The following is a 25,772-nucleotide window of genomic DNA, read 5'->3' on the forward strand; positions in this document are numbered from 1 at the left end:
TAAAGTGCAACATCACATGATCACATCACTTAACAATCCCAGTAGCTCAGTTGCCATTGTAATTCTAGGACCATGCAGGTCATTAAACAAGAACCTCCCATGAACATGACATGGGCAGGCTGATGGGCATGACCTACAGGTGGATGGATGCCAAGGGCAGGGCCCACAAATGGGTGCTATGGAGTGCTGCTAAGTGAAAAAGCAGCAGGAGCAACTTATGACCTGCTAGCTTTCCCACTGATTTTACCCGTCAAAAGCTGGCAGAGAAAGTCACAAATTGTGATCATGTGACCACGGCACACTGCAGCCATCAAAATTTTGAACCATGTGCCAAAGGCCTAAATTGCAATCATATTGCCTTGGATATATTGTGACAACCACTTTTTACATATTAAGTTTTTTAATGACAACCAGTTTTGAGAACCAGCACCCATGAAAACTTTGATTGTTGAATGAATGGTCATAACCCAAGGATCACCTAGCACTGATGATATTACTTAGTATGGGTAAATGAATTAATTTGGGTAATGAAATCTGCAAAAAATAACCAAGGTGAAAGAGCCCCAGGGATCTCAAGGATTTCAACCCTGAGCTATAAATATTCTTCTTTATTGATACCAAGAATTACCTTTAGTGAGATCATTTTAACCTATGCAAATAGATCTATGAAAAAGTAACGTTAAGTTTTTGCCAATGAAAATTAACATTTTTGACAGATTAACAAGTATAATTAAAGACTAAGAAACAAAACACACATTACAGGACACTGTTCTCAATGAGTAGAGTATTTTATTGATAATAACCTTACAACCAAATTATAAGACTCTTGAGGACCCACTTATTTTATAATCAAGAACTTAATCAAAATAAACCCAGTATTTGTATTTAACAAAATACTATAATCTGTAAATCTTCTCTTTGTCGTACAAAATAATCATATTGCACTTACTCTATTCTAATTCTCTTCAACAGGGCTAAAGTGCTATAATCAGTGTTGACAGCAAATCGGCATCATGCCCTAAATGATATTGCAGTTCTTTTATTTACACCAAAATAAGATATGGTATGAAGCAGCAAAACATTTGGGGTTCATTTTTTTCATGTACAAATTAAGGTACATAGCTGGCTATTCTAGTATATTAGAATTCCGAAATGTATAAGGCCTGTTTTACACAAATGCAGGAAATCCCCGGCATTTGGTTAATACTTAAATCATGCCTCAATTCAAAAAAGAAAAGTGTTTGAATAAAAATGTTGTTGATATGTAACTCACTTTTATGCACATTTATTTGATATCCTATCCCACTGTACTAGACAGGCCCCTCAAAACAAAGCACTTAAAGGAGTTTAATAAGTTCCTTAGGGTATTTTCTTTCTGAAGGAAGCTCCTCTAGAAAAGAAGTATAAAAACTGACTTTCTAAGTTTGGTTTATAAACGGAGAATAATGATGTTGGAAGAGATATGAACAGAAGCAGGACGAACAGTATCTCTCAAGTGGCAGTCTGTGCAATATTCTCAGTTTCTAGAGCAAGACAATTTGTATCTAAGGTAGTAGGTATTGTAATGATTCAAAAATGAAACTATACCTGGTAGCTGAGTAACAGGTTGATTTCATATATTTTCAGGGGCTTATTTCCACCCTGCAACACTGGAATACTCTAGTTCCTAGATGTAAAACCAGCCTATTAAATCTGCAGATCATCTTCCTGATGGGAGAGGAATCAGAACAGGTTTAAATCCCCTGATTTTTGAAAAAGTTTTGAGTGGACTTGCTAAAATAGTTTTGCAAGTATCGAAGACTAAAACTGCTGTTCACAATTTCTGCTGTTGAGTTCCCTTGAGCTTAAATAAGCGATTTTCCATTTTGGGATCGTCAAGATTTTGAACTAAAAAAAAGGAGGAAAAATAATTAAATTGGAGTAATTAAGTCATTATTTTTATTTTACTCATATTACTCTTACTTGGGAATCATCATTCACATTCCCCATTGTGGAAAACTTCCATTTGTAAAGCCTTTCTTCCAGACAAGATTTGCAAATTCATTAATTAAAAGTGAAACAAATTATAATGCAAACTTTGTATGCCAGAACATGGAAATTACAAAAAATTACCATTGAAGCTATTTTGCTGGCCAATGAGAGCAGCCTGCTTATCTGTTTCAGATTCTGCCTCATTTGTATCTAAGTTGTAATCGGCCCCTTTATTATCCTGATCCACTCTTTTGATTTCAAGTTCACCTGTGAAAACAAGTCAAACAATAACTTCATGCATGCAAACTTCATGCAAATTGAAAAGATCTCTTCTGCTTTTATTGCAAAGACAAGTTTTACTGCACAATAGATATTAAGAGAAAAAATGCACTAATAATGTAATTAAACATATGCATCATGAAATCATAAATCATGTTTCCATATTTCCATATTGTGCTTAACTATGGCTTGCCAAATTCTTATAATAAATGGATTTACATCACACTTAAGCCAGAATCAAACATACAACAGTTTGATCAAGCAGAATGAAACCTAGAGGATGGGTGGCTCAGTGGCTAAAAGACGCTGAGCTTGTCAATCAGAAAGGTCAGCAGTTCAGCGTTTCTAATCCTAGTGCCACGTAACGGAGTGAGCTCCCGTTACTTGTCCCAGCTTCTGCCAGTTTGAAAGCACATAAAAATGCAAGTAGAAAAATAGGGACTACTTTGGTGGGAAGGTAACAGCACTCCATGCACCTTTGGTGTTTAGTCATGCTGTCCACATGACCACGGAGATGTCTTCGGACTGGCTCTTGGGCTTTGAAATTGAGATGAGCACTGCCCCCTAGAATCGGGATCGACTAGCACATATGTTCAAGGGGAACCTTTAGCTTTACCTTGTAAGCCAGAATCAAACATACAACAAGTTGATCAAGCAGAATGAAACCATGCACTCTGGTTTTCTTCGGACCATGTAACAAATCAAATTACACAATTTACAATCAGTGCCATCTATAACAACATAACAATTCTATAAACCTTAAATCAATTATTCCATTTCCTCAAATACTGCAACCCAAATACAAAACAGAGAAAGCAATCTTATACTAACCCTTTTTATTAGTTTCCTGGTCATCCTGCTGCAAGTCATCATTTAAGAGTTCCTCTCGTTCAATTTCTTCAGCTTCGTTTGCTGCATTGACATTTTGGTGGCCTATGAGTTCTGAGAATTTGCTAATCTGGCTTTCTACTGAAGCTTCTCCCAGTACATTTCTAATTTGCTTGTGGTGATTCGACTCTGGTTCTGGTTTGGGAGGAAGTGCTTTATTATCTCTGCTAGAAATAGAAGGTATTTGTAGGTGGCCTTGATTGAGAAGAACCTCCTCTTTCCTGGACTCTTCAGTAGGAACGTCACTGGTTCCTTACATAAACAGAAGAAAGATTTTTAGAGCTGATTTAATTCAAATTTTAATATAAATGTGTTTTCCTATGTTTGAATCACAAACTGGGGTTTTCAGAGCAAGAAAATCTAAAATTTTTCGAGTTCTTGGGAGTTAATTTGGAAGCTTTAAACTTAAAAAAAAAAAAAAAAGCTAATGAGGCAAATTGTTCAATATGTAGCTCCAAAATTGGAGATCACTATATAAGGTTCTAATATAAAAGATACATATATCTTAAGGTACTTACACCATATAAGTACCTTATGCTCAGGGTTGAATTGGGGAGTCTTTGATGTCTGCTGAGTTTGAATGCTTGCTTACAGACATTTCATTGCCTGACTAGCTAACACTATCAGTGCTAGTGACTGTGGGGTTTGCTCCTTGTTTATATACAGATAGTCCTTAGGTTATAACCATAATGGAGCCTGCCCATTAGAGTCAGTGCTTGGCAGGGTCCTAAATGAACTGCACATTGAAAGATTACTTCATCCCTGCTCTCCACAATGCATCTGTTAACCAAACACATGTCATTAAGTGGAGCATGGGGTGGCCTCGGGTGGGAGAGACCCTGGGGCACCAGCATTAGCTTGGTGGCTCTAAAGGTAGCTTTAGTGAGAAAAAAACCACAAGGATTTTTTTTCTGCATATCACTATCCATATCTCTACCAGCGTTAGCCTTGTAGACCTAAGAGAAGAGGAAAATTGCAAGTTCACCAGCATTATTTTTTATTCAGAAAAGAGGCCATTGGGGTATTGTGCCATGTGGCCTAGAAACAGAGCAATCTATCCTTCACTTCCAGATCTCCTGAGCTATGGAGATTTTTGAATGGTGAGCAATTGGTAAGGGGAGAGGAAGAGGAACATGTGGAATTGGAATGGCAAAGCAGGTGCGGTGCCTGGGGGACCACCTTGCAGACCAGGAATGGGGGGGGGGATAGGCAAAGGGCACACTGCAATGTCTCTGACTTGATCATAACAGCAAACAACCTCAGGATGCTACAGTGGATGTAACTTGAGGACTGGGTCATAAGTACCTTTTGGCAGGTCCTTTGTCACTTCAAACAGTCGATGAGTGTCAGTGGTAAGTCAAGGACTACTTTCACCCTGCCATTGTTGGTGACGATGAAATTTTTCCTTAATAATTCCTTGATCAGGATATTATTTCAGTGGTGGGATTAAAAAAAAATTTCCTACCAGTTCTGGGGACGTGGCTTGGTGGGTGTGGCGTGGCTTGGTGGGTGTGGCGTGGCTTGGTGGGCATGGCTTGGTGGGCGTGGCAGGGGAAGGATATTGTAAAATCTCCATTCCCACCCCACACCAGAGGAGGGATATTGTAAAATCTCCATTCCCTCCCACTCCAGGGGAAGGTTATTGCCAGAGGTGGGTTGCTCCTGGTTCGGCCCGGATTGGCCAAACCGATAGTAGCGGCAGTGGGAGGCTCCGCCCACCCACCCAGAAGCTTCTGCGCATGTGCATAAGCATTGTGTGTGTGCACAAGTGCACAGGAACTGTTAGTAAAAAATTGGCAACCCACCTCTGATTACTACAAAATCCCCATTTCCTCCTGATCAGCTGGGACTTGGGAGGCAGAGAATAGAGGGGGCACGGCCAGACAGAGGTGGTATTTACTGGTACTCCAAACTACTCAAAATTTCCGCTACCGGTTCTCCAGAACTGATCAGAACCTGCTGAATACCACCTCTGATTGTTTTCTACTTCGTTGATCATTTCAAGATTGACCTTGAAAATTGTCCCGCTCCCAAATCATGGGGAAATTAAAGTATAGAACTCTATTGGGGAATCTTATCTGGAAGAAGTTTTATATTTGAAAGTTATCAAAAGAAACATGTCATTTGCCCAAAAGTTGATGAAGGCTTTTTCCTGAACTACCTAGAATGTGAATTGAAAGGGAAACACGGTCCTCTTGCATTCACCCTTCTTTGAAACATGATCTCTAGTAGCGCATATATACACACATGAGCAATATGCAAAATTCAGCAACCAAGTGGAACAAGAGATCTCTATAATATTCTCCAGCTCATATTCTTCTGGGAGCAGTTTACCATGTTCCAGAAATAAATTCTACAGACTGAAAACATTTCAAACTGTCCTGAATATGGCATTCATATTCACATTCATTTCATGACGGTAAAACAAAAATTATTAACTATTCAGTTTTAAGCAGTTATGATTTGATAATGATTCACCATTATTGAAGCAAAATAGGATTTAATACAAGTCTCTTGACACATACTTCAACTCCACATTCCATATGAAATCTTAGTGACAAAAACAAAATGATATTATTGTTAATTGGTTTATTTTTACCTTTTTCTCTCTGATGATTCAATTCTTCTTTGCGTAATACAGATATTGGTCTTGAATCTAATTTCACAGACTCATTAGGCATATATTTTTCTTGAAGTTCCTTTTCCTCGTTTGTCAGATCATGATGATCAATCTCTGTCTCTCCAAAATTCTGCAGCTGTATATTGGCCTTTAACAAAAATAAAATACAGTATTTGTTCTATTTGTTTTGTTTTATACTGAAAAGCATTGCAGTCTGTCCCCAAATTTTATCCTACAGAATTTCTGAACTATATCAGGGGTAAAATGCTACCGGTGCGCATGAACTGATAGGGGCGATTGTTGTTGGTTCTGCGAACTGGTAGTAGAAAAAAGCTTCCAAGAATCACGTGGCTCAGCTGTGAGCCACGCAATCGTCGGAAGCTTTCCTTCCCCCCCCCCACACACTTTTTAAAGTATTTTTCCCCCTGCCTATTCGCCCGAACTAGCAGGAAAAAAATGCTTTAAAAAGTGTGGGCGGGGGGAGGTTCCATGACAATCAGCTGTGTTGTGTGATCGTGGGAAACCTTTTTCACTTTTTAAAGAATTTTTTTACTATCTATTTGCCTGAACCGGTAGTAAAAAAAAGTAGAATTTTTAGCAGAATATACTGCTGGGTTAATACATAGTTCAGTTTACCTACACAATTGTGTGAATATACTGTATATTCTGAATATGTTTAAGAGCATACCTCATCACAAAACTGTAAATCCAAATTGTACATATGCAGAATTCTTGGGTAACCATAATCATAAGGAAAGGGAAATCAATATGTTAAAAACTAAGGAAATTTCAAACACTGGAAAGTGCGTAAGTGCTGGAAGTGTGCATAGCAATATCAATAGCACTTAGACTTATATACTGCTTCACAGTGCTTTACAGCCCTCTCTAAGCAGTTTACAGAGTCAGCATATTGTCCCCAACAATCTGGATCCTCATTTTAGTCACCTCGGAAGGATGGAAGGCTAAATCCTTGAGCCGGTGAGATTCAGCTAGCAGTCAGCTGAAGTAGCCTGCAGTACTGCACTCTAACCACTGCACCACCTCTGCTCTAGCATATATAGAAAACTCTAATGTTTTCAATAATTTTTCCCTAAGGAAAATTGTACCAATATTTTAGTGCAGCATATCCAGAACACAGCGAGTACACCTCAAGTTACAAGCTGCATTGGTTTCTGGGTGCAACTCCAGGTGCTGGTTGTTATCTAGAAAGCTCTATCTCATAGATCCTAAATATATAGGAATATCTATCTCCAATTGTCCAATAATATCTGACACAGATGGAATACCTTCACTCTTAGGGCACCTGCTTTTGGGAATAACATTCCCCTTAGATGTGTATAATCTCAATCTACCATCTTTAAAAGAGCGTTCAAAATTTGTCTCTTTCCTCATGTTCTGGGGTCCAGGCCCATTTCTGCATCTAAGTCAATCTTTTTTGTGAATTTCCCTTTCTTCCCAGAATGCCTGCTTCTATGTAATTTTAAATTTGTGCTTGATTGTTTTATTTTAACTGAAGGGTATTATTTATTGTCATTGGTTTTTTAGTCTTTCATTCAGTGTTTTTAGTTCTGCTTGAGTCCAATCAATTCAACAATTCAAATTGTTTTTCTAAGGACAGGAATTGCACAGATATTAATTGCCTTGATAGTACTTCTGCCACTGAATTTAAGATCATCTTCATTCTCATGCTGTATTCTTTTCTAATATTCTTGACTTCAGTGTGCTTGGTATTGTCAGCTTGAAGAATACCCAGGTATTCATAGTTTTCTTACTCCAGACTCTCCCTGGTTTCATCTCTGCTGTCTGAACTACTTCTGGCAAGGCTTCAATTTCTTCGCCCTTCGCAGTTCTTTTACTTCTACTTTTGTACATATTTTATTTTGCATTATAAATCCATATTGATTTGCTAGCTTGTGTTGTTTCTGATTTTGGATGTTCTTTCTACAATTGATGCTCTCTTTTCAGACATCCTTTACTGATTAGAACTGATTTGTAATTCAAATCATTCTTTGCTTTCAGTTTTTTAAATCTATGATGAGTAAGCAACTTTTCTTCCAATAGTCCTGCAATTGCTGATTCTTGTTGCCCAGCCAAAAATCTCGAGTCTTATAGCCACTTGTTACCAGATGTCCAGGAACTTCAATATCTAGTACCTCACCTTGTTGACCTGGACAATGACTGATTCAGTACAGGTTTCTTTAAGTTACAACTCACCATACTGTTTATGGGAAAGACACTTTGTTTGGCTACTTATATTGTGTACTAGGACCGTGGGTTATGCCGGAATGACTGAGGCGGAGACGGGAATAAAGAGGCTAACAAGTTTATTCCTCAAAGTAACAAGCTAACAGTGTGGAAACGGCTTCAGACTGGAACAGCGGCTTTTCATCTGACAGCTCCCTTTTTATACTAGGAGCTGTCAGATGATGGGACCTTACCCTCCAATTTGGTTGAACCTCTGACATAGTTCTATTTTTTGCCAAAGCATGCAAAATCTACAACCACTTCATTGGGGGTATGTATTACAATCTGTTGACAACAATGTGAAGTCACAACTACCAATTCTTTGTCTGATGTTGGCCTTCATATACATCTTCCCCAAAACCCAGGATGGTGTAGTATATAGGCAGATCTAAGCAGTGCGGCCTTTCATTTATTTATTTAGAAAGTTTACATGATTAGCCCAACTCACTCACAGTGATTCTGGATAGCTTACCGAAATAAAACCCCAATACAAAACCCAATGAACCCTCTCCCTCCAGCAATCAAACTGATGGGGGTCCCCAGGCCCCTGGCAAAACCATGTTTTCAGGATCTTTCAAAAGAGTGTCAAGGTGGGGGTCAATCTTATTTCAGCAGAGATAGTGTTTCTCAAGAACGGAGACACTACACAGAAGCCCTTGTTCTTAGCCCCACAAGATGGGCCTCCTTAAGAGATGGGATCCATAACACACCTTTCCCTGAAAGGCCATAACTGACCTACAACCTACAATTGTACAAAGACCCTCCTGGCCACAATTGCCACCTTTTCCTTGAGCAGGAGTCATGCATCTAAGAGCACCCGAAGATTACACACCAGGTCTGTATGGGGCAGTATGACCCCATCCAAGTACGAAGATGGCAATTATCCATGGACCAAATAACCCAGAGCCACATCAGAGGCTTGCCAGGGAGATTGGAGTTTATTGGGTTTGACCTTACTATATTGTTCTGAATAAGTAATCATTGTATAAAAACATAAATTATCTACAAAAAGCATTACAATCTTACTTGGTTTTTTTCTGATATATTTGTAGTTAGTTCTTTTTTCTTTTCTTGTTGTATCTTGCTATCTTCTGGTGACACTTTTAGCTTTTCTTTACATTGTTCCTTCAGTTCCTCCATCTTACTTAGACACTTAGACCTTGAAGCAAAGAACAGAATATAAAGCAAACAATCTTCATAATTTATAATCCACTAACCAACATGTTGTTATGGTTACTGTTTGATAAGACCTGGGGAGACTCGGTTAAAATTACTACCCAGCCAAAAAGCTTATTGAGTGATTTTTGGCCAGTCACTATCCTCTGAGTTTCAGTGCTACCTACATTAGTGTTGTTGTGACAATAAAATTGACAGTGGGAGAGTGGAGGGAACAGTGCATACAATACTGCCTTGAATTCTCAAAGGAAGGTAAATATCATAAAGAAATAATCTGAACATAGTCTGTCAATCATTTACTGTAGTTTAAAGGCTTCTTGTCAATGTTGGGAAACACCCAGTCAGGTGGCCTCAAATGTGGAATTAGCCTTGAATCCTGGAGCAGCCTTGATTCCTATATAATAGGCAGAATATAATAAAGTAGACACCTTGAACTCTACATGTGTTGATCTGTTGCTTTTCCTGACAACAATTTTTCTATTATTGCAGCCTTGGAAATATCAGAAACCAAAGATTTACTGTGGCCCCTTTTGGCTAATTTAGATAGCTGAGGAACTACATGAAGCCTAGTTTCCATGAGAAGAGGATTTTTTTCCCAGTCTGCCTTTGCACTCTTCCTCCTTTTGCACTGAACTTTCTAATGGTATGAGATCAACCAAATATAACTTTCATTTTAATTGCAAATCACGTATATTTCTTGCTTGTTTGATACATAGCTACATAAAGTGTTTTACTTCAAATACCAGAATTCATCAATCAGTTAAGTACCACTTTTAGATGTAGTGATCCATAGTGCAAGTATAGCTTCCTTCTGAAACTCCATTGACTTCAGTAGGACTTGCTTCCAGATATGTATAGGATTTAAAAATCTAATCTACCAATTTCAGTATAGAAATATAATTCAAGTTCAGGCTTGATCAAATTTTGATTTGTACTCATTTTGCCTATAAAAACAACTAATGCAAACTTACATGTTAAATGAAAATTTCATCTGGAGGTTAGTCTGATTGTTCTGAAATCTGTCGACATCTAATTGAAGCTTTTCACATTTCCTCTGCAATTTTTTCAAATTCTCTGCAGCAGCATTGTTGTTTTTTTTAAATAAAAGGGGAAAAAAGACAAAGTATGAAAGAGCAAAGGTTTTTTTTATTAGTAAGAGACTGGTCCATAATAATTAGACTAAATAAAACCTATTTTGTTCAGTCTGCCAGACCTATGCTGAATAATCCTATTTATCTAAAAGAAAGGTCAACTTTATTTCCATATGTTTCAGACTGCAATCTTAAAAGTACAGTTGCATGATTATCTTCTAACTTTCTCCTCAATTAGTTTTTATCTCCCTCCCTCCTTCCTTCCATCTCTCTTTTTTTTTCTTTTTACATAAGAAAAATGGATATTGGAATAATATCCTTCATATGCATTTAAAAAAATATATGAATAATCCCAAGCATTACTTACACTTCTGGAGAAACCTTTAAATAAATAATAATATCTGCTTCTATCCTGAAAACCAGTAAAGACTCAATATTTCTAATTACTTCCAGTTTTTGTTCATGATTTAAGCTTCTAATATTGTAATAACGTATGACTTAAGTCCTTGTATCAGTATTGTTTAGTAAGTTGATATTTTATTTTTCTGGACACAACTGTTTACCTATAGACTGTTCCACATGCTTTTTGCAGGAAGCCATGGTGACAAGACATATGTAAATAACATGAATTATTCAATTTGCATGAACTGCATTATGTTATATAATCATGTTATTTGCTTGCGGTCACAATGCATAAGACATTACTTGCTTCTGCTGTTATCTATTTGGAACCATATCAATAAATCACAAATTCTTTTTATTTTAAGAAATAAACAAAGAAAAAAATGATCATTCAAGAGTGGCCTTGAAACTTTTTCTTCAAGCAAATTAGGCAATTATATATCAGACTTATCTGAACCTATATTCTCTGGTTGTCATTTTTTTACTGTTTCGGAATGGAAAAATATATATCAGTAAATACAGAATAAAAGTTGCAATGATGACACTTTACTGAAATTTACCTTGAAGATTCTGGATCAGTTGATCATTTATTGTGATGTTATTTAATAATATTTCCTACAATAAAAAAGGGGGAAGTTTCATGGTTGAATAGTATCAATTGGATCAAGCCTTAAATCATATTTAGAGTACATGAGTCAGTGTGGCAAGTCACATAGTTAATTTAATAGAACTATTTGAAATCGTCTCCTATGCCTGAAACTAAGTCTAGATTTCCTCTCAAGCCTTCAACATTTACTTTCTACATTCTCCTTTATTACATAAACATTAACTAATCCTTGGGAAGTGGCATTTGTTTCTTTTTGCAACTGAAATTGATTTAAAAGAACAGAGATTATAGTCTGGGTATGCACTTCAGAGGTCTATATTGGAATATTACCAAAACCTTGCCTTCATTTTGAAGAAAATCAAAAGTGTATTTGCTCATCATTTGATTCTCAATGCACCTCAAATAACAACTAATTACAATTAATGCATCAATATTTTTTCTTCCACACTGTAAAATATCCCGAATCAATTTTATTTCTAATTACATTATTCAGCTACACATTCTCCATGTTATTCATTTACAGTTGCCAGCTCTGAAGATTATATCACAAATAAGATGTGACACAAGTTCAACATTATTAGACCTAAACAAATTTAACTTAGGCTTTTCATGCTAGAATCCTGAATTCCCACACTATTTTCATAACTTCTGCGGGAGTTATACCTAAAATTATACATTAATTTTTATCAACAAAGCCTTTTCCTTTATGAAAGAACAGACAATATTAATAGAACATTAATATAAAGTCCCAAAAATGAGAAGCATAAAATCTCTACCTTTTCACCTCTGTGTATTTTGTTGATATTTTCTATTTGGAAATCATGCATAGACTGGATTTTATCAATCTGTTCCCTCTGTTTCTTTAGTTCTCCCTGGAATTCATTCTTTTTCATTTCTACAGCACCTCTTTCTGCAGCTGCTCTGCGCATTCTGCCTTCTAGTTCCATTAAACGATTCTAAGAAGAAAAGATTTGGATAGAAAAACATTTCCATATATAAATATACAGTTTACAGGTGAAACTCGAAAAATTAGAATATCGTGCAAAAGTTCATTTATTTCAGTAATGCAACTTAAAAGGTGAAACTAATATATGAGATAAGACTCATTACATGCAAAGCAAGATAGTTCAAGCCATGATTTGTCATAATTGTGATGATTATGACATACAGCTCATGAAAACCCAAAATCCACCATCTCAGAAAATTAGAATATTACATGCAATCAATAAAACAAGGATTGTACATAGAACAATATCGGACCTCTGAAAAGTATAAGCATGCATGTGTACTCAGTACTTGGTTTGGACCCCTTTTGCAGCAATTACTGCCTCACTGCAGCGTGGCATGGAAGCTATCAGCCTGTAGCACTGCTGAGGTGATATGGAAGACCAGGATACTTCAATAGCGGCCTTCAGCTCTTCTGCATTGTTCGGTCTCATGTCTCTCATCTTTCTCTGGGCAATGTCCCATAGATTCTCTATGGGGTTCAGGTCAGGCGAGTTTGCTGGCCAATCAAGCACAGTAATCCCATGGTCACTGAACCAGGTTTTGGTGCTTTTGGCAGTGTGGGCAGATGGAAAATGAAGTCAGCATCCCCATAAAGCTCGTCTGCGGAAGGAAGCATGAAGTGCTCCAAAATCTCCTGGTACACAGCGGTGTTGACCCTGGTCTTAATGAAGCACAGTGGTCCAAAGTCCTCTTTTCTGATGAGAGCAACTTTTGCCAAAAGCACCAAAACCTGGTTCAATGACCATGTGCTTGATTGGTCTCTCCATTCTTCCTACATACTCTGGGTCCTTGGTTTTCAAATGAGATGCAAAAGTTGCTCTCATCAGAAAAGAGGACTTTGGACCACTGAGCAACAGGACTTTGGACCACTGTGCTTCATTAAGAGAGAGATTCAAAATTAGATTTATTTCTCTATATGCACACATAGAGAGATTACTATGAAATGCTTATGAATTCTTTAATGCACTAGTGAATGGGAATCACAAAATTTGAAAATGTGAAGGATGGTGAGAAAAATATTCCTTGTAGTTTTGGATCCTCAGATTAGTAATTGTGAGGAAATACATTACTTGGCTCAGAGGACAGAATTACCTGCTACTAGCAGAAACCGATGGAGAGGAGGTAAGGAGCCAATCTGGAGAAATCTATTTTTGTTGATGCATTAATAGACTTGCTGCATTTTCTACAGAGTTATCCAATCTAATAAAGGTGTGTCTTAAAAGCTGTAAAACCAGCTCTGCAATATTTTCCCAACTTTCATCTTCAGTCTAGGGCAAGGTGAAGATATTTATAGGAGAAAAAAATCAGTTGGCCTCTATTTCCTCTTATTTGAAAAGAGTGATTAATAACCTTTTTCATGATGACAAGGCTAATTTTCTATATACGTGTACACACCTCTTACAACTTACAGCTAAGAATAATTGCACAACTGCATTTGAATAAAGTTACGTATACATTTATCATACTACTAAAAAGGCACTAGGTACATGGGTCATATACTCCAGCCACAATGCAATAACTTTTTTTTCTGCAGTTCAAATGCTATTTATATCTGTCTGAATGTTTATAGTTAGCATTGGGAATACAGAATGGGAGACTCTCTCCGTTACTATGAAATGTGATCTACTGCAACATCTGTGAAAAAGATACTGATATAATGATGCTTCAGGGGGATAAAGAACTCCAGAGACACTGCCATTGAACACAAGTGGATCTGTGTACTCTAAGAGGCAAAATGGGGCATGGATTCGGGTAGCCAAAACCATGAGATAGTAGAACCAATAAGCTTATAATTAATTCCACCTACCGAGTTAAAATAAGAAAGCCGCTGGCCTGTTTGCATATACACATCACATATAATGGGGAGGCAGTGAAAATTGAAAATGGTCTTTTCAATCATCTAAAATTAGTCTAAAGTCATGCCAAATCGTATTTTTTTCAGCCAGCAGCCAGCATTGTGCAATGTTATAAGTGCCAAAGGTATTTGAAAAATGAACCGTAAATAGTGAGAGTCTCATGAAACATTGTCAACAGAGATATTTTAAAATTTGACTGTCTTATGAGATTTGAAAAAATGGTGGAGCATTAGTTAATGCTGTCTACTGACATCTTTGTACACCACAAGGCTCAAGAGCACCACGTTGCTAATCCCTGGTACAAAATTACATTATTTCCTAGTTGAACAGGATGCAATATTTTACCAGGAACATTTCTTCTTCCTTATTTGTTTATCTGCCAAGTTCCAAATGTTTGTCAGATGGAATTACTCTAAAGTGCATTGTAACCTTGAAATAAAAACCAACATTTTGAAATAAAATATACACTGATTCATTCATTGTGAAAAACCACCAAAAGAGCAATACCTGCAAATCAACACTACGGGAACTTGCTATCCAGTAATTAAATCCCAGAACAATTATACAAGCCACAAGTGCTGCTAGTAGAAGAGGTGGTGATTTTATCCCACGACGACCGTTTCCTAGCCCGACCATCTTAAAGTTACAGATTCCTGTTGGTTTAAAAAAATAAATATCTATATTTACCTTTGCTGATTAATGAACATTTCCAAGCAATAAAAAAAGTTGTAACAGTATCTGCTCAGACCTAGCTTAAGGCTTGATGAGTTTAAAAAGGCATATATGTACACAAATATCTATATATCTCTATCACAGAAACATATAAAAGCATAATAATCAGGATTCAATGCTTTATGAAACATTTTAACTGCAGCAACATAGAATTTAATCATAATATTGTAATCCAAATATTAGAGTCAGAAAGTGGAGCTTTCTGTAATAAATATCTGTTTATCCAGAACACCGTCACAGAAGAGATGAAATAAAAGAATTCTGTTTGCTCTTGTGTAAATTGAAATGGAGCAGTGCAAGGAGAAGGATTTCAGTGTCTCCAAATCACAAATTCATTTGGATTGGAGGGTTTTAGAATATCTGCGCAGAAGAAGAGCTGATGATTATGCACTGTTGTGGGCAAACAAAGTCCTACTCTCTGAGCTTTCTTGTTTTCTTGCAGACATTTCACTATTCAAACTAGGTAACATCATCAGAGCCCTCTCTGCTAGCACATGCACTGTCGCCCCAGGTCAGATGGCATTTCTTTCGTGAACTTGTTTCCCTGCAAACGATGAAACAAGCTCACAAAAGAAAAAGATCTTACCTCTTGCCGCGCAGCCAGTGTTGGGATGCCCCACTTCCCACCAGCCAGCTGGTCTTTGGGTCTCTGCTGAGCATGCGTGCGTGCCCGTATGTGCATCCGTGCATGTCCACGCATGCATGCATTCTTTCATGTCCATGCGTTCACATGCATTTTTCAGTTTGGGAGTGCGCGCAATTTGGGCAATTGGTGTCTAAAAGGTTGGTCATCACTGTTCTAGGGGCTTGCCCTGTCAGTGTCGGTGGAGCTAGCCTTGGAGATTATTTGGTTGGGCTTACTGTTGGCTTCTTTGGCAGTTTTCCTCAACCTCAAGGACTATACTCAAGTCCTTTCACGACCTAGGGAATGTGGGAGATGAGAAATATTTGGTTGGCTCTCAAAGTTCTCTTAAAATCCTGACTTTGCTGCTATAGGACATCCTATTATCCTCCAGTTGGTGCTCCATATCCTTTGAGTGAGTACATGTCTGGCCTTTTAATAACCCAGCCTAAGAAGGAACCAACTAAAAGGTCCCAGTCTCAGCGCTACAGCATTCTTCCAACTCGGAGAATACTACAATATTATAATACAAGACAAATAGGCTGATGGGGAAGAACTGAACATGTAGCTAATAACTGATCACGGGCACTCCCACCACAATTCACAGAAGAGTATTGGCTACACATCTTGGGGCAGCAAGAGTATTTTCAAAAATTTCATTTCTACCAGTTTGATAGTATTCTTCATGGCATCCATTCCCTCATGTGCTCTGTAGAGGATTTGATATTATGAGATTTACTCTTGCCAATAACAAAACTGGGGACCATGCTTCAAACTTCATTAAGTTTGCATTGTAAGGCTATGTAGCATATACTCTGGATCTGCATATAATATAGTTCTATAACGTTCTTCTGCCCCAATACAGGTATTTACCTGACCTGGTCTTAGGATACGTTACAATTGTTAAATGTCAAAAAAGTGAGACTTGGCAGTTACTGACTCATTGAATTAATATCTGCCAAATTTTAAAGTGATTTTGACATTCTTCCACTAGAAGATTCATGTGATTGTTTGACATTAAGCAGAGCTACCTGGTGTGCTATTATAATCTGCTGTTTATAATCTAAGCAGCCCCTTGAATAGCAATAGCAATAAGATTTATATACCACCTCACATTGAATTAAAGTCATTTCTAACCATGGTTTACAGAGACAGCATGTTGTCCCCAACAATCTGGGTCCTCATTTTACTGACCTCGAAGGGATGGAAGGCTGAGTCAACCTTGAGCCGGTGAGGATCAAACCCCTGGCAGTCAGCAGAATTAGCCTGTAATACTGCATTCTAACCACTGCTCCACTATAGCTCCTTGCCTTTTTGCTTTCAGGCATTCATGTTCAAACAACATAATCAATGTAGTGCTTATATTAACTTATTTATGTTTTTTCTATGCACCTAGATCAGATTTCATCAGTGTCATCAGCTGTTCCAATATCCCAAGGCAATGATGGCAAACCTTTTCGGCATCAAGTGCCCAAACCAGAACGCATATGCACGTGTGCATGCCGGAGTGCTGGAAAACCGAAGACCAGCTGGCCAGCACGTGTATGTCTGATTTTTGGCCATTTTACAGGCTGTTTTCGGGCCGTTTTCAGGCCATTTTTGGGCCAATTTCAAGCCTTTGGGGGCTGTTTTCTGAGCTGTTTTTGGCCCCCAAAACGGCCAGAAAATGGTCCGACAAAGGACCAGAAAAGGCCTGGGTTTGGGCTGTTTTGGGGGCTGTTTTCAGGTGGTTTTTCCAGTGCTCTGGCGCATACATGCGCCAGAAACCAGAAGAACAGCTGGCGAAGGCGCACATGCCCACAGAGAGGGCTCTGCTTCCCACCTCTGGCATGAGTGCCATAGGTTCACCATCACGGTCCTAAGTGGTACTCAGGGTAATTCAACTCTTATCATTCCTCTGGACACATACTCCAGTACAATAGTTCATCATTTGGGGATATTTCAATTCATTTGGTCTGGCTAATGTTTTACTGAATGACTTGGGAAATGGTTGTGGTGTGTCATATTATTAGAAGTCAGCTAACAGTCAACAATGAGTTTTCTACCATTCCTCCAAAAATATATTCAAGCCAGACAGTTCCTGGCAAGCAAGTTATTTAATGTGCACAAGCCCAAAGCAGAGCAAATTATGCAGGTACCAGCCAAGTTGCTTCAGATTCTTTGCAGCGCTTAATAAAGGGGTCTCTAATTAATTTATTCCTCAGAGCTATGCTAAGCTTTTCAAAAAGAGCCTTGTTGTTAAACTCCATCCTAGCATTTAGATTCTTCTGAAACTAATACAGCTGAGGGTCCTGGATGGGCTTTAGTGAAGGTTAACTGATTCATTTGCAGAGGGCTCTCATCTGTACCTGCATTCTAAGCCAAGAGCAGAAGAGCAGAAATATTAATATTAAACATAATTTCCATCTCTTTGAAGCATAGCAAGAAAAGCAGTTTAGTAGCAGTTATTTCCAAATGTTCAAAGAGTGGAAAGGATAATAATTTTGTTCCAACCCTGTGATGGTCAGGAATGCTATTCTTTCTTTAAGGTTCCCACATGCCTTCAGAGGTGAGCTTCAAAAATTTTAGCAAGGGGTTATCTGCCCAGATTCTGGATGGGCGTGGCCATGGTGGGTCTGGCCTAGTCAGCCTCCTGCATCACAGCAGGGGGGGTATTTTTGCTCTCCCCGGGCTCCGGATGATTTCCTCAAGCCTCCAGGAGGACTAAAAAGGCCTCTCCAGGCTGTGGAGGCCCTCTGGAGGCTGGAAGCAGGGCCATTTCCAGCCTTCCCGAATTTCTAGTAGGCCCATTTTCCGCCCTCCCTGTGTGCTCTACACTTACCTGCATCCAAAATGGGCCATGCGGCAACTCATGGGAGGGGCGAGGTGAGCTGGGCAGGGCCAGCCAGGAGTGGAATTTGGGGGTTCTCTGAACAGAACAGACTGCACAGAATCTTAGCTAGAGGTTCTCCCGAACCCCTGCAAACTCCCAGCAGCCCATCCCTGCATGCCTTGCTTTGAAATGCTTTGCATCAGTTGATGCGATAAATATCCAAGTCCATATTAGGGTCCATTTCTTGCAAATGTCATGCAAGAAAGGAATACCATAGTTGAGAAATGCTTGAAAAACTGTTGATCTTTAAAATAGAAAAACCATCCTGAAATGGATGAGATTCTGCATGATTTATTTAAAAATTAACAGAATAATAGACTTGGAAGCAACCTTGGGAGGTCTTCTAGTCAAACCATTGCTCAGGCAGGAAGCCCTATACAATTTCAGACAAATGGTTGTCCAATCTCTTCTTGTAAACCTCCAGTGTTGGAGCATTCACAACTTATGGAAGCAAGTTGTTCCACTCATTAATTGTTCTGTCAGGAAATTTCTCCTTAATAGGTTGCTTCTCTCCTTGATTAGTTACCATCCATTGCTTTTTTTGTCTTCTAATTAATTAGCACTTTCTTCAATGGGATTATATTATTCCTTTGAAATTGATTAAGATCTTTCTTGTGAGAAAGGAATGTGTATTTTGTATCCTTTCTGTTAAGGAGGCAAGATGCTTATTTATACTGTGATTTGCAGGAGTTTGTGCTCAGGATGGATATCAGGAGTTTGTTATTCCAAGATGAGATGCAATGCTTGAAATGTAATTATCTTCCACTCATGAATCTCTATTCTTTCTTTTCCAAAGAAAAGATATTTTGTCAAGACAACAATATCATAATGTAAGTTGGGAGTGAACCAATCTATCTTGCTATTTCCCGACAACACAGTAGCTCTATCTATAAAGATGTTTATGTAAGAGATGTCTCTTTATCCTTATCAATGCAATGCCTGAAATCTATATTAGCATTCCCATGCATACAACCCAAAGTATGGATCCTGGACATAGATGACATCTTTGTCATAATAAAAAAAGAACTAATAGAGAACACACACGAAACCATCAACATCGTCAAAGGAATAAAATTCACTAGGTAAGAAGAAAAGAATAACACACTATCCTTCCTGGATATCCTCATCAGCAGAAGCAGTGATGGCAAATTAGAAATACGAGTCTTCATAAAACTACCCACACCAATCAACTGCTCCACTACCAAAATAACAACCAGCCTCTCACAAGAGAAGCTGTGTCAGAGCACTATTTAGATGAGCATAAAAACACTGCAGAAACCCTGAAAATCAGTAAAAAGGATATAGATCATCTATACAAGATCTTCCAACAAAATGGATACCAACACAGCTTTATCAAAAAGTGCCTGGCCACTCAACCTGATATAACATAATGAACACAAACTGTGAAAAGAATAACATTGCTATCAGGGTGGGTTCCGGCAGCCACTACTGCCGGATCGCTCATGGTTGTGCCGCGCGCACACGCTTGATGCACACTGCACACACACACGCATTGTTCTGCACATGCACAGAAGCAAAAAAACAAGATGGTAGCGCTGTAGGTAGAGAACCAGTTCGGGGGCATGGCAGGCCTGGGTCACTGCAGGTTTCAGTGACCAGACCGCCAAACCACTACCGGTTCAGCCAAATCAGTCCAAACCAGTACGAACCCACAACTGATTGCTATACAGTACATTAAAAAATCTCAGAAACCACCAACAGACTATTACAATGACATGGCATCACCATAGCACACATACTTACTAAAGCCCTCCAAAATATCCTAAGTAAATCAAAAAATCCAGCAGCCCCAGAAGAAAAACTGGAATCATCTATAACAGGTGTATCAAACTAGCGTTATCAAGGCGGTGTCACGTGGCTTCCCCCCCCCTCGCTAAACTGGGCATGGGAGTGGCCAGCACATGATGCATCTATTCCATGACTTTGACAGCCCTGATCTATAACATACAATGTAAAAACTAAAACAGTCATTATGTAAGAAAAACAGGAAGAAGACTAACAGAGTGAATCCATGAACACCAACTAGTAATCAAAAGAGAAAACTCCTTTTAACACACATGGACAGATTTAACCATAGTGTCAACTGAGAAACTGTGAGCATCCTAGACCAAATCAAGTCAAAAAACCCAAGGGAATTCCTAGAAGCCTGGCACTTGGACAAATCAGCCATCAATAGCTACATAGAAATATGCAGCATTTATATACCATTAAAAAGAGACAATACAAAAGCCAAAAAAGAAACAAAAAAGAACAAAACACCTCCTCACCAGCAATCACCCAGTTGAACAGACATTAACACCATGATCAACACTAGACCAACAATCAAGAAGCAAACAATATCACTATCAAAAAACTACCAATTCAGACTAACAAGCTAACCATAAACAATAGCCTAATCAAGCAACTACCAAAACCTCTCCGACCTACACTGATAGGGCAAACCATCAGTATATATAAAATGAGAGCAAACCCTACTCCCTACTACCACTTATGATGTTATCTAGTTTAATAATAAAGCCTCTCCAAGAAAGCAATCAAGTTCATAGAGCATCAAGTTCAACTCTGAGCTATTATCTTCTATTGACATGATTATAACTATGTAATACAATTCATTTGTAAATAAAATATTCTATATGTACAATCCATGTTTGTCTTTTTCTTTTTGCCAATGTACCAATAAAGATATTACTTACAATATTAATATTATTAGGGCAAGTGTAAAGAGTAAGAGTTAAAAAGTTTAAAAACTGGCAGGACCAAACATTAACCCTTTTGTTAACATTAAAGTATTTCACAAAAGATAGATACATACAATTATGATATCTATGATAAGACAATGCAAAGTCAATGATTTATATATTTTAATCAGAGAGTAAGTACAGGTCAGGATTTGCATTATCGCAAACATGTCCACACATTTTTTTCATCACAGGAAGAGTTATGTATATGGTACAAAAACTCTTGTGTCTGTAAGATTTAACTGAGTGAAATGATGCATCACATATTCACATCTCCAAATATCTCCCTGGACTCTTAAGAAATTTTCCAGTACATTAGAAGCTATGCCACTGTTGAAGGCATAGATGAATTTGGTAAGGAAATATCTCTGAAACAATGACCCAAGGGGTCATGGATTATATAGCTGTTCTTAAAACCTTCATACTGGAAATATAAGCAAGAATATATGCATCTTAACATACATATTTCAAGAGCTTCATTTACAATTCTGTTTCTATCAATCTCAAATGCAGTAACACCAGGAAAAGATGAAACATATGATTTTATAGTTCAATTTCTTAGTTGGATCTACAACAGCCCAGCATTTGTCACCAACTTTTATAAACAAATTTTTCTCCAAAGTAAACTGTAGGAAATCTTGTATTGCTTGTTTCACCCAGACCTTCAGGCATTTTTCTCCTATTGAGAGGCCTACATGGCCTAAATCTTCAAAGGCTTCCAGAGGCTTTCATGATTTCAGGAAAGAAGGCCTGGTGTGACAGGAAGCTGCATCAGATAAGTTATATGGGTCTTTCAAAAGCAGGAGAAAATGCCAGAAGGTGAGCAGCGCATGACAGCAGATCCTCAGAAGCACTGAGTGAAGGGAGAAATTGTGCAGATCGCCAGGCTCATGTGCATTGAAGAATGGTGCACGGTGTTATTTCTGAACAGCAGCAATGGTGCTAGGGCTGGTGTCGAGTCCTCTGGTGGTGGAAATGGCTGGGATTGCTGAAGGCCCCGGGACTCTATGTTAAGCCAAGGCCCAGCATTGCAGCCAAGGTCTGTTTTCCCTGCTGATACCAAGGAAAGATAGGCAGTGAGAATTGCAGCACCCTGGGCAGTTACAAGTGTGGCCACCCAAGTTTTTATCATGAGACTGCGGGGACGCTAAAAATCTTGTAACTTTCCTTCATTCAGCAGCATAATTTCAAATAGTTGCTAAATGAATGGTCATTAAATAAGGTTAACCTACATTGTCACAGGATTTAAGCTGTTCCAAGTAAAGCTGCCTTTTGCAATTGATTGATCGTGATTTTGTCAATGCCAGTGGTGCCTCAGATGTAATGCCCAAGATACCTATTAAGAGCTAAGGTGGCGCAGTGTTTAGAATGCAGTACTGCAGGCTACTTCTGCTGACTGCCGGCTGCCCGCAATTTGGCCGTTCGAATCTCATCAGGCTCAAGGTTGCTCAGCCTTCCATCTTTCTGAGGTGGGTAAAATGAGGACTCAGATTGTTGGGGGCAATATGCTGACTCTGTAAACCACAATTGGAGAGGACTATAAAGCACTGTGAAGTGGCATATAAGTCTAAATACAATTGCTATTGCTATTGCAAATATTGGCACTAACTTTGCTTTCTTTTGCCACAATCATTCTAGTTCTATTTGCAGTTCTTTGTGTTTTGTAATCTTCTCTGGTTCTTTCTCTTCTAGTCTGCTATCTACAGGTATTGCAGTGTCCACTCTAAAGATACTTTTTTCCACTTTCTTAGTCACAATTTTAAGCCTGGGGTGTAATGTGGCAGATGCTTGTCTGTTAGAATTCTAAAGTCCCAAAGCATTTTAGCTTCTTTATTTTCTATTACTTTGTCTATTTTGTGCTTCCACCAGTTCTTGTTTGCAGGGAAAATGGTATTTCTTGAAGATGTGCCAATACACCATTTGTGCCACCATACTATGTCCTGATGTTGTTTGTAATCAGTCTGTGCAATCTTTCTGCATCAGCTACAGTAAGTAGGTGGTCCACTGTTTCTACAACTTCTTTGCAGAGATAGCATTTGCTGTATGTTACTGTCTTCTCAATTCTGGCTTTATATGCATTTGTTCTGAACACTTGGTCTTCCACTGCCAGAATTAATCTCTCTTTTTCTTCAACTTTCCTTCTCTTAGCCATTGCCAGATCTTGATGTTACCTCTTTGCCTGCTAGAAGTGCACAGATATAGATGCCTTGATAGTATTTTGTCCACTGAATTTGAAGACCTTCTTCATTTTCAGGATGTATTCACTTCTAGCCTTGTCTTCAGTGTGCTAGATGTTTTCAGCTTGAGGGATCGTCATGTATTGGTAGTGGTCTTCTTCATCCAGACTCCTGAGTGAATTTCAAATGGCATCTTCATTCCTTCAATTTTCACAATTTTACCTCTGTTGATGGTGAGGGTGATCCTTTCGTCCAGCCCAAACTCCACAGGAATATCTTGGCTATAAACATACAGACAGCTTTGAGCAACGACTGTATTTCAAATGGCGTTTTTCCATACACCTTCAGATCCTCTACATAAAGAGGGTAGGACAATGTGGCAGATATTGTTGATTCCAGCTGTTCATCAGAAGCTTTGGGGGTGATATTAAAAATCCAACCTTTTTTCAGTCTTTTTTTCATAGATTCCACCCCCACCCCCTTTTTAAGGGACCAAACCTTTTCTCTCTCCAACAAAAGGAGTTGAGCTCATCAGACTGTTCATGTCTGCCTCACCAACAGTTGTGGATTTTGTCCAAGAGGAACAAATGTATACTGGATATATTATGTGTTCAAGAAGACTGGGAATGTTATGTGTTCTGCTAACAGAGAAACTAGCTTTAAATATCTATATTTAAGATCAAGTGAATGTCATCCATACTATATAAAATTCTTATAGTAAGTCCGATTCTTTTGAAAGTCTGGGAGAGTGATTTCCAATAGAACTTGATGAATCATATTAGAAAGCTTTGTGTTATCAGTTCCTTTTAGATTTCAGTGCTCATCAAGAATTAATCATGAAAATAATCCATAAACTGCATTACACTTCACTACAATGATTTATATACATTGTAATTCTTCTAAATAATGTTTGGGTCTGCATACAAATTGGTACATTTTTACCAACTTTTACGGTAATGCTCCAACCCAAATAGAAATATTGAAATAGATATTTAAAATATTTGTACTCCAATTACATATGTGCAATTAATCTCTTTTGCTCGTGTTTTTCTCCCAGGTTTATTCTTAAATTTTTGCCTTCAGATTTTTAGTTTGTTAAGTATAAACACAGATCCTAATTAATTATATTAATTCATTTGCCAAATTGTTAAAAATTTGCAAGTTTTTTTTTTAAATAAAGCAAATTAATAAGGTTGAATTTTCCTATGGGTAAAGCATTATATGATTCAGTTGATAAAAGCTCAACTTTTGTGTAGAACTGATATCCCCAAATTGAATATTGCGCTCACAGTGGAAATGTGATTCCAGCGAGTATAAATCAAATGTATCACAAATCTATTTGATGAAGCACTCATTTTAACAACTAGCAATCTACAATATTTTAATATCTTCATTAACCCAAAGACATATAATACATTTCATGACACTCAAAAACAAGACGAAATCAATGCATATCATTAAACAAAGCAAATCTTTGAATTAAGATAACATCATCTTCTTTTTTGCCAAATTGCTTTCACCAGTCTATTCAAACTCAAATTGCCATACTTTGGCCTTAAATGGGTCTGGATTAATGGGCAGCAAATACTTCAAACCTAAACAAATGCTCACCAAAATTAAGACGGATCAGACAGTTTCCACATTACTTCCAGAGCATTATCATCAGCATTGATCTCCTTCTGTATTAACCACAGCAGAGCACAAGCACAAGCACATTTAATTTCCCAACCATCACAAGTTACCATACATTTTTTTTCCAACCAGCCAAAACCCACCCTCAAGTTAGGTTTCTGCCTACTTATTCAGTATCTGAGCCAAATTATCTTAAGCCATCATGTTGCTCAGTATCGACTTCAACCTCCTCCCTGCTTTGGACAGATTTCAAAGCAGAATATTGGGAGTAAAAACCTCCGAAGATACTTTCCTTGTCACTCATTGTTGCAAAAATACTCCTGCCTTGGTCAAAGCCAAACCTGGAGAGAAAAGCTACAGCTAGGTTAATTAAAGCAAGAGGTTGAAATGGAGAGACCCTAAATAACAACCGTACTCTGGGAGTGCTTAATTGAAGAATTGCAACCAGAGAGACCGCCCCCCCTTCCGCAGCACTTTGTCCTCCAAGGACTCGCCCAACATCGATTCCTTCCTCCAAAAGGGAATTAACAGAATTCCCTCGGGAGCAAGTGACCACAAGGACTGACCGCCAAGCAGGGCGAAAGGGCAGAGAGAGAGGATGAACGGGGATGAATGGGCGGCGAGTCCTCAGAGGGCAAATCCGAGAAACTAGGAAGGAAAGGGGGGGACCCAAAAAGACAGACAAGGGAGCCGGGTATACAATGAGGGGCGCTTACCTTCCTTGCCCCCCGCCGCTCCGAGGCCCTCCTTACTCTCAGGCAGGCTGGCAGGGTCACCCCTCCCTCTCCGTGGGGCGAAGGCGAGGAGGAAGTAGCCTCCTGGCGAGCGCCTTTCAA

At 38.4% G+C, this 25,772-nt stretch overlaps 1 protein-coding gene across 1 annotated transcript; it reads right to left on the bottom strand.

Annotated features, from left to right (window-relative positions):
• Nucleotides 1-846: 846 nt before the first annotated feature.
• GOLM1 (golgi membrane protein 1) lies at nt 847-25,772 on the bottom strand. Its single transcript, XM_032214180.1, has 10 exons — nt 25,653-25,772; nt 14,650-14,795; nt 12,055-12,234; nt 11,232-11,286; nt 10,150-10,252; nt 9,029-9,161; nt 5,738-5,906; nt 3,082-3,390; nt 2,113-2,238; nt 847-1,887 (listed from the first exon to the last, which is right to left on the bottom strand). Exons 2-10 carry the CDS (start codon nt 14,776-14,778, stop codon nt 1,814-1,816), a joined length of 1,278 nt encoding a protein of 425 aa, XP_032070071.1. The 5' UTR covers nt 14,779-14,795; nt 25,653-25,772; the 3' UTR covers nt 847-1,813.

Source organism: Thamnophis elegans, chromosome 3, assembly GCF_009769535.1.
Source record: "Thamnophis elegans isolate rThaEle1 chromosome 3, rThaEle1.pri, whole genome shotgun sequence".
Classification (NCBI taxonomy): domain Eukaryota; kingdom Metazoa; phylum Chordata; class Lepidosauria; order Squamata; family Colubridae; genus Thamnophis; species Thamnophis elegans.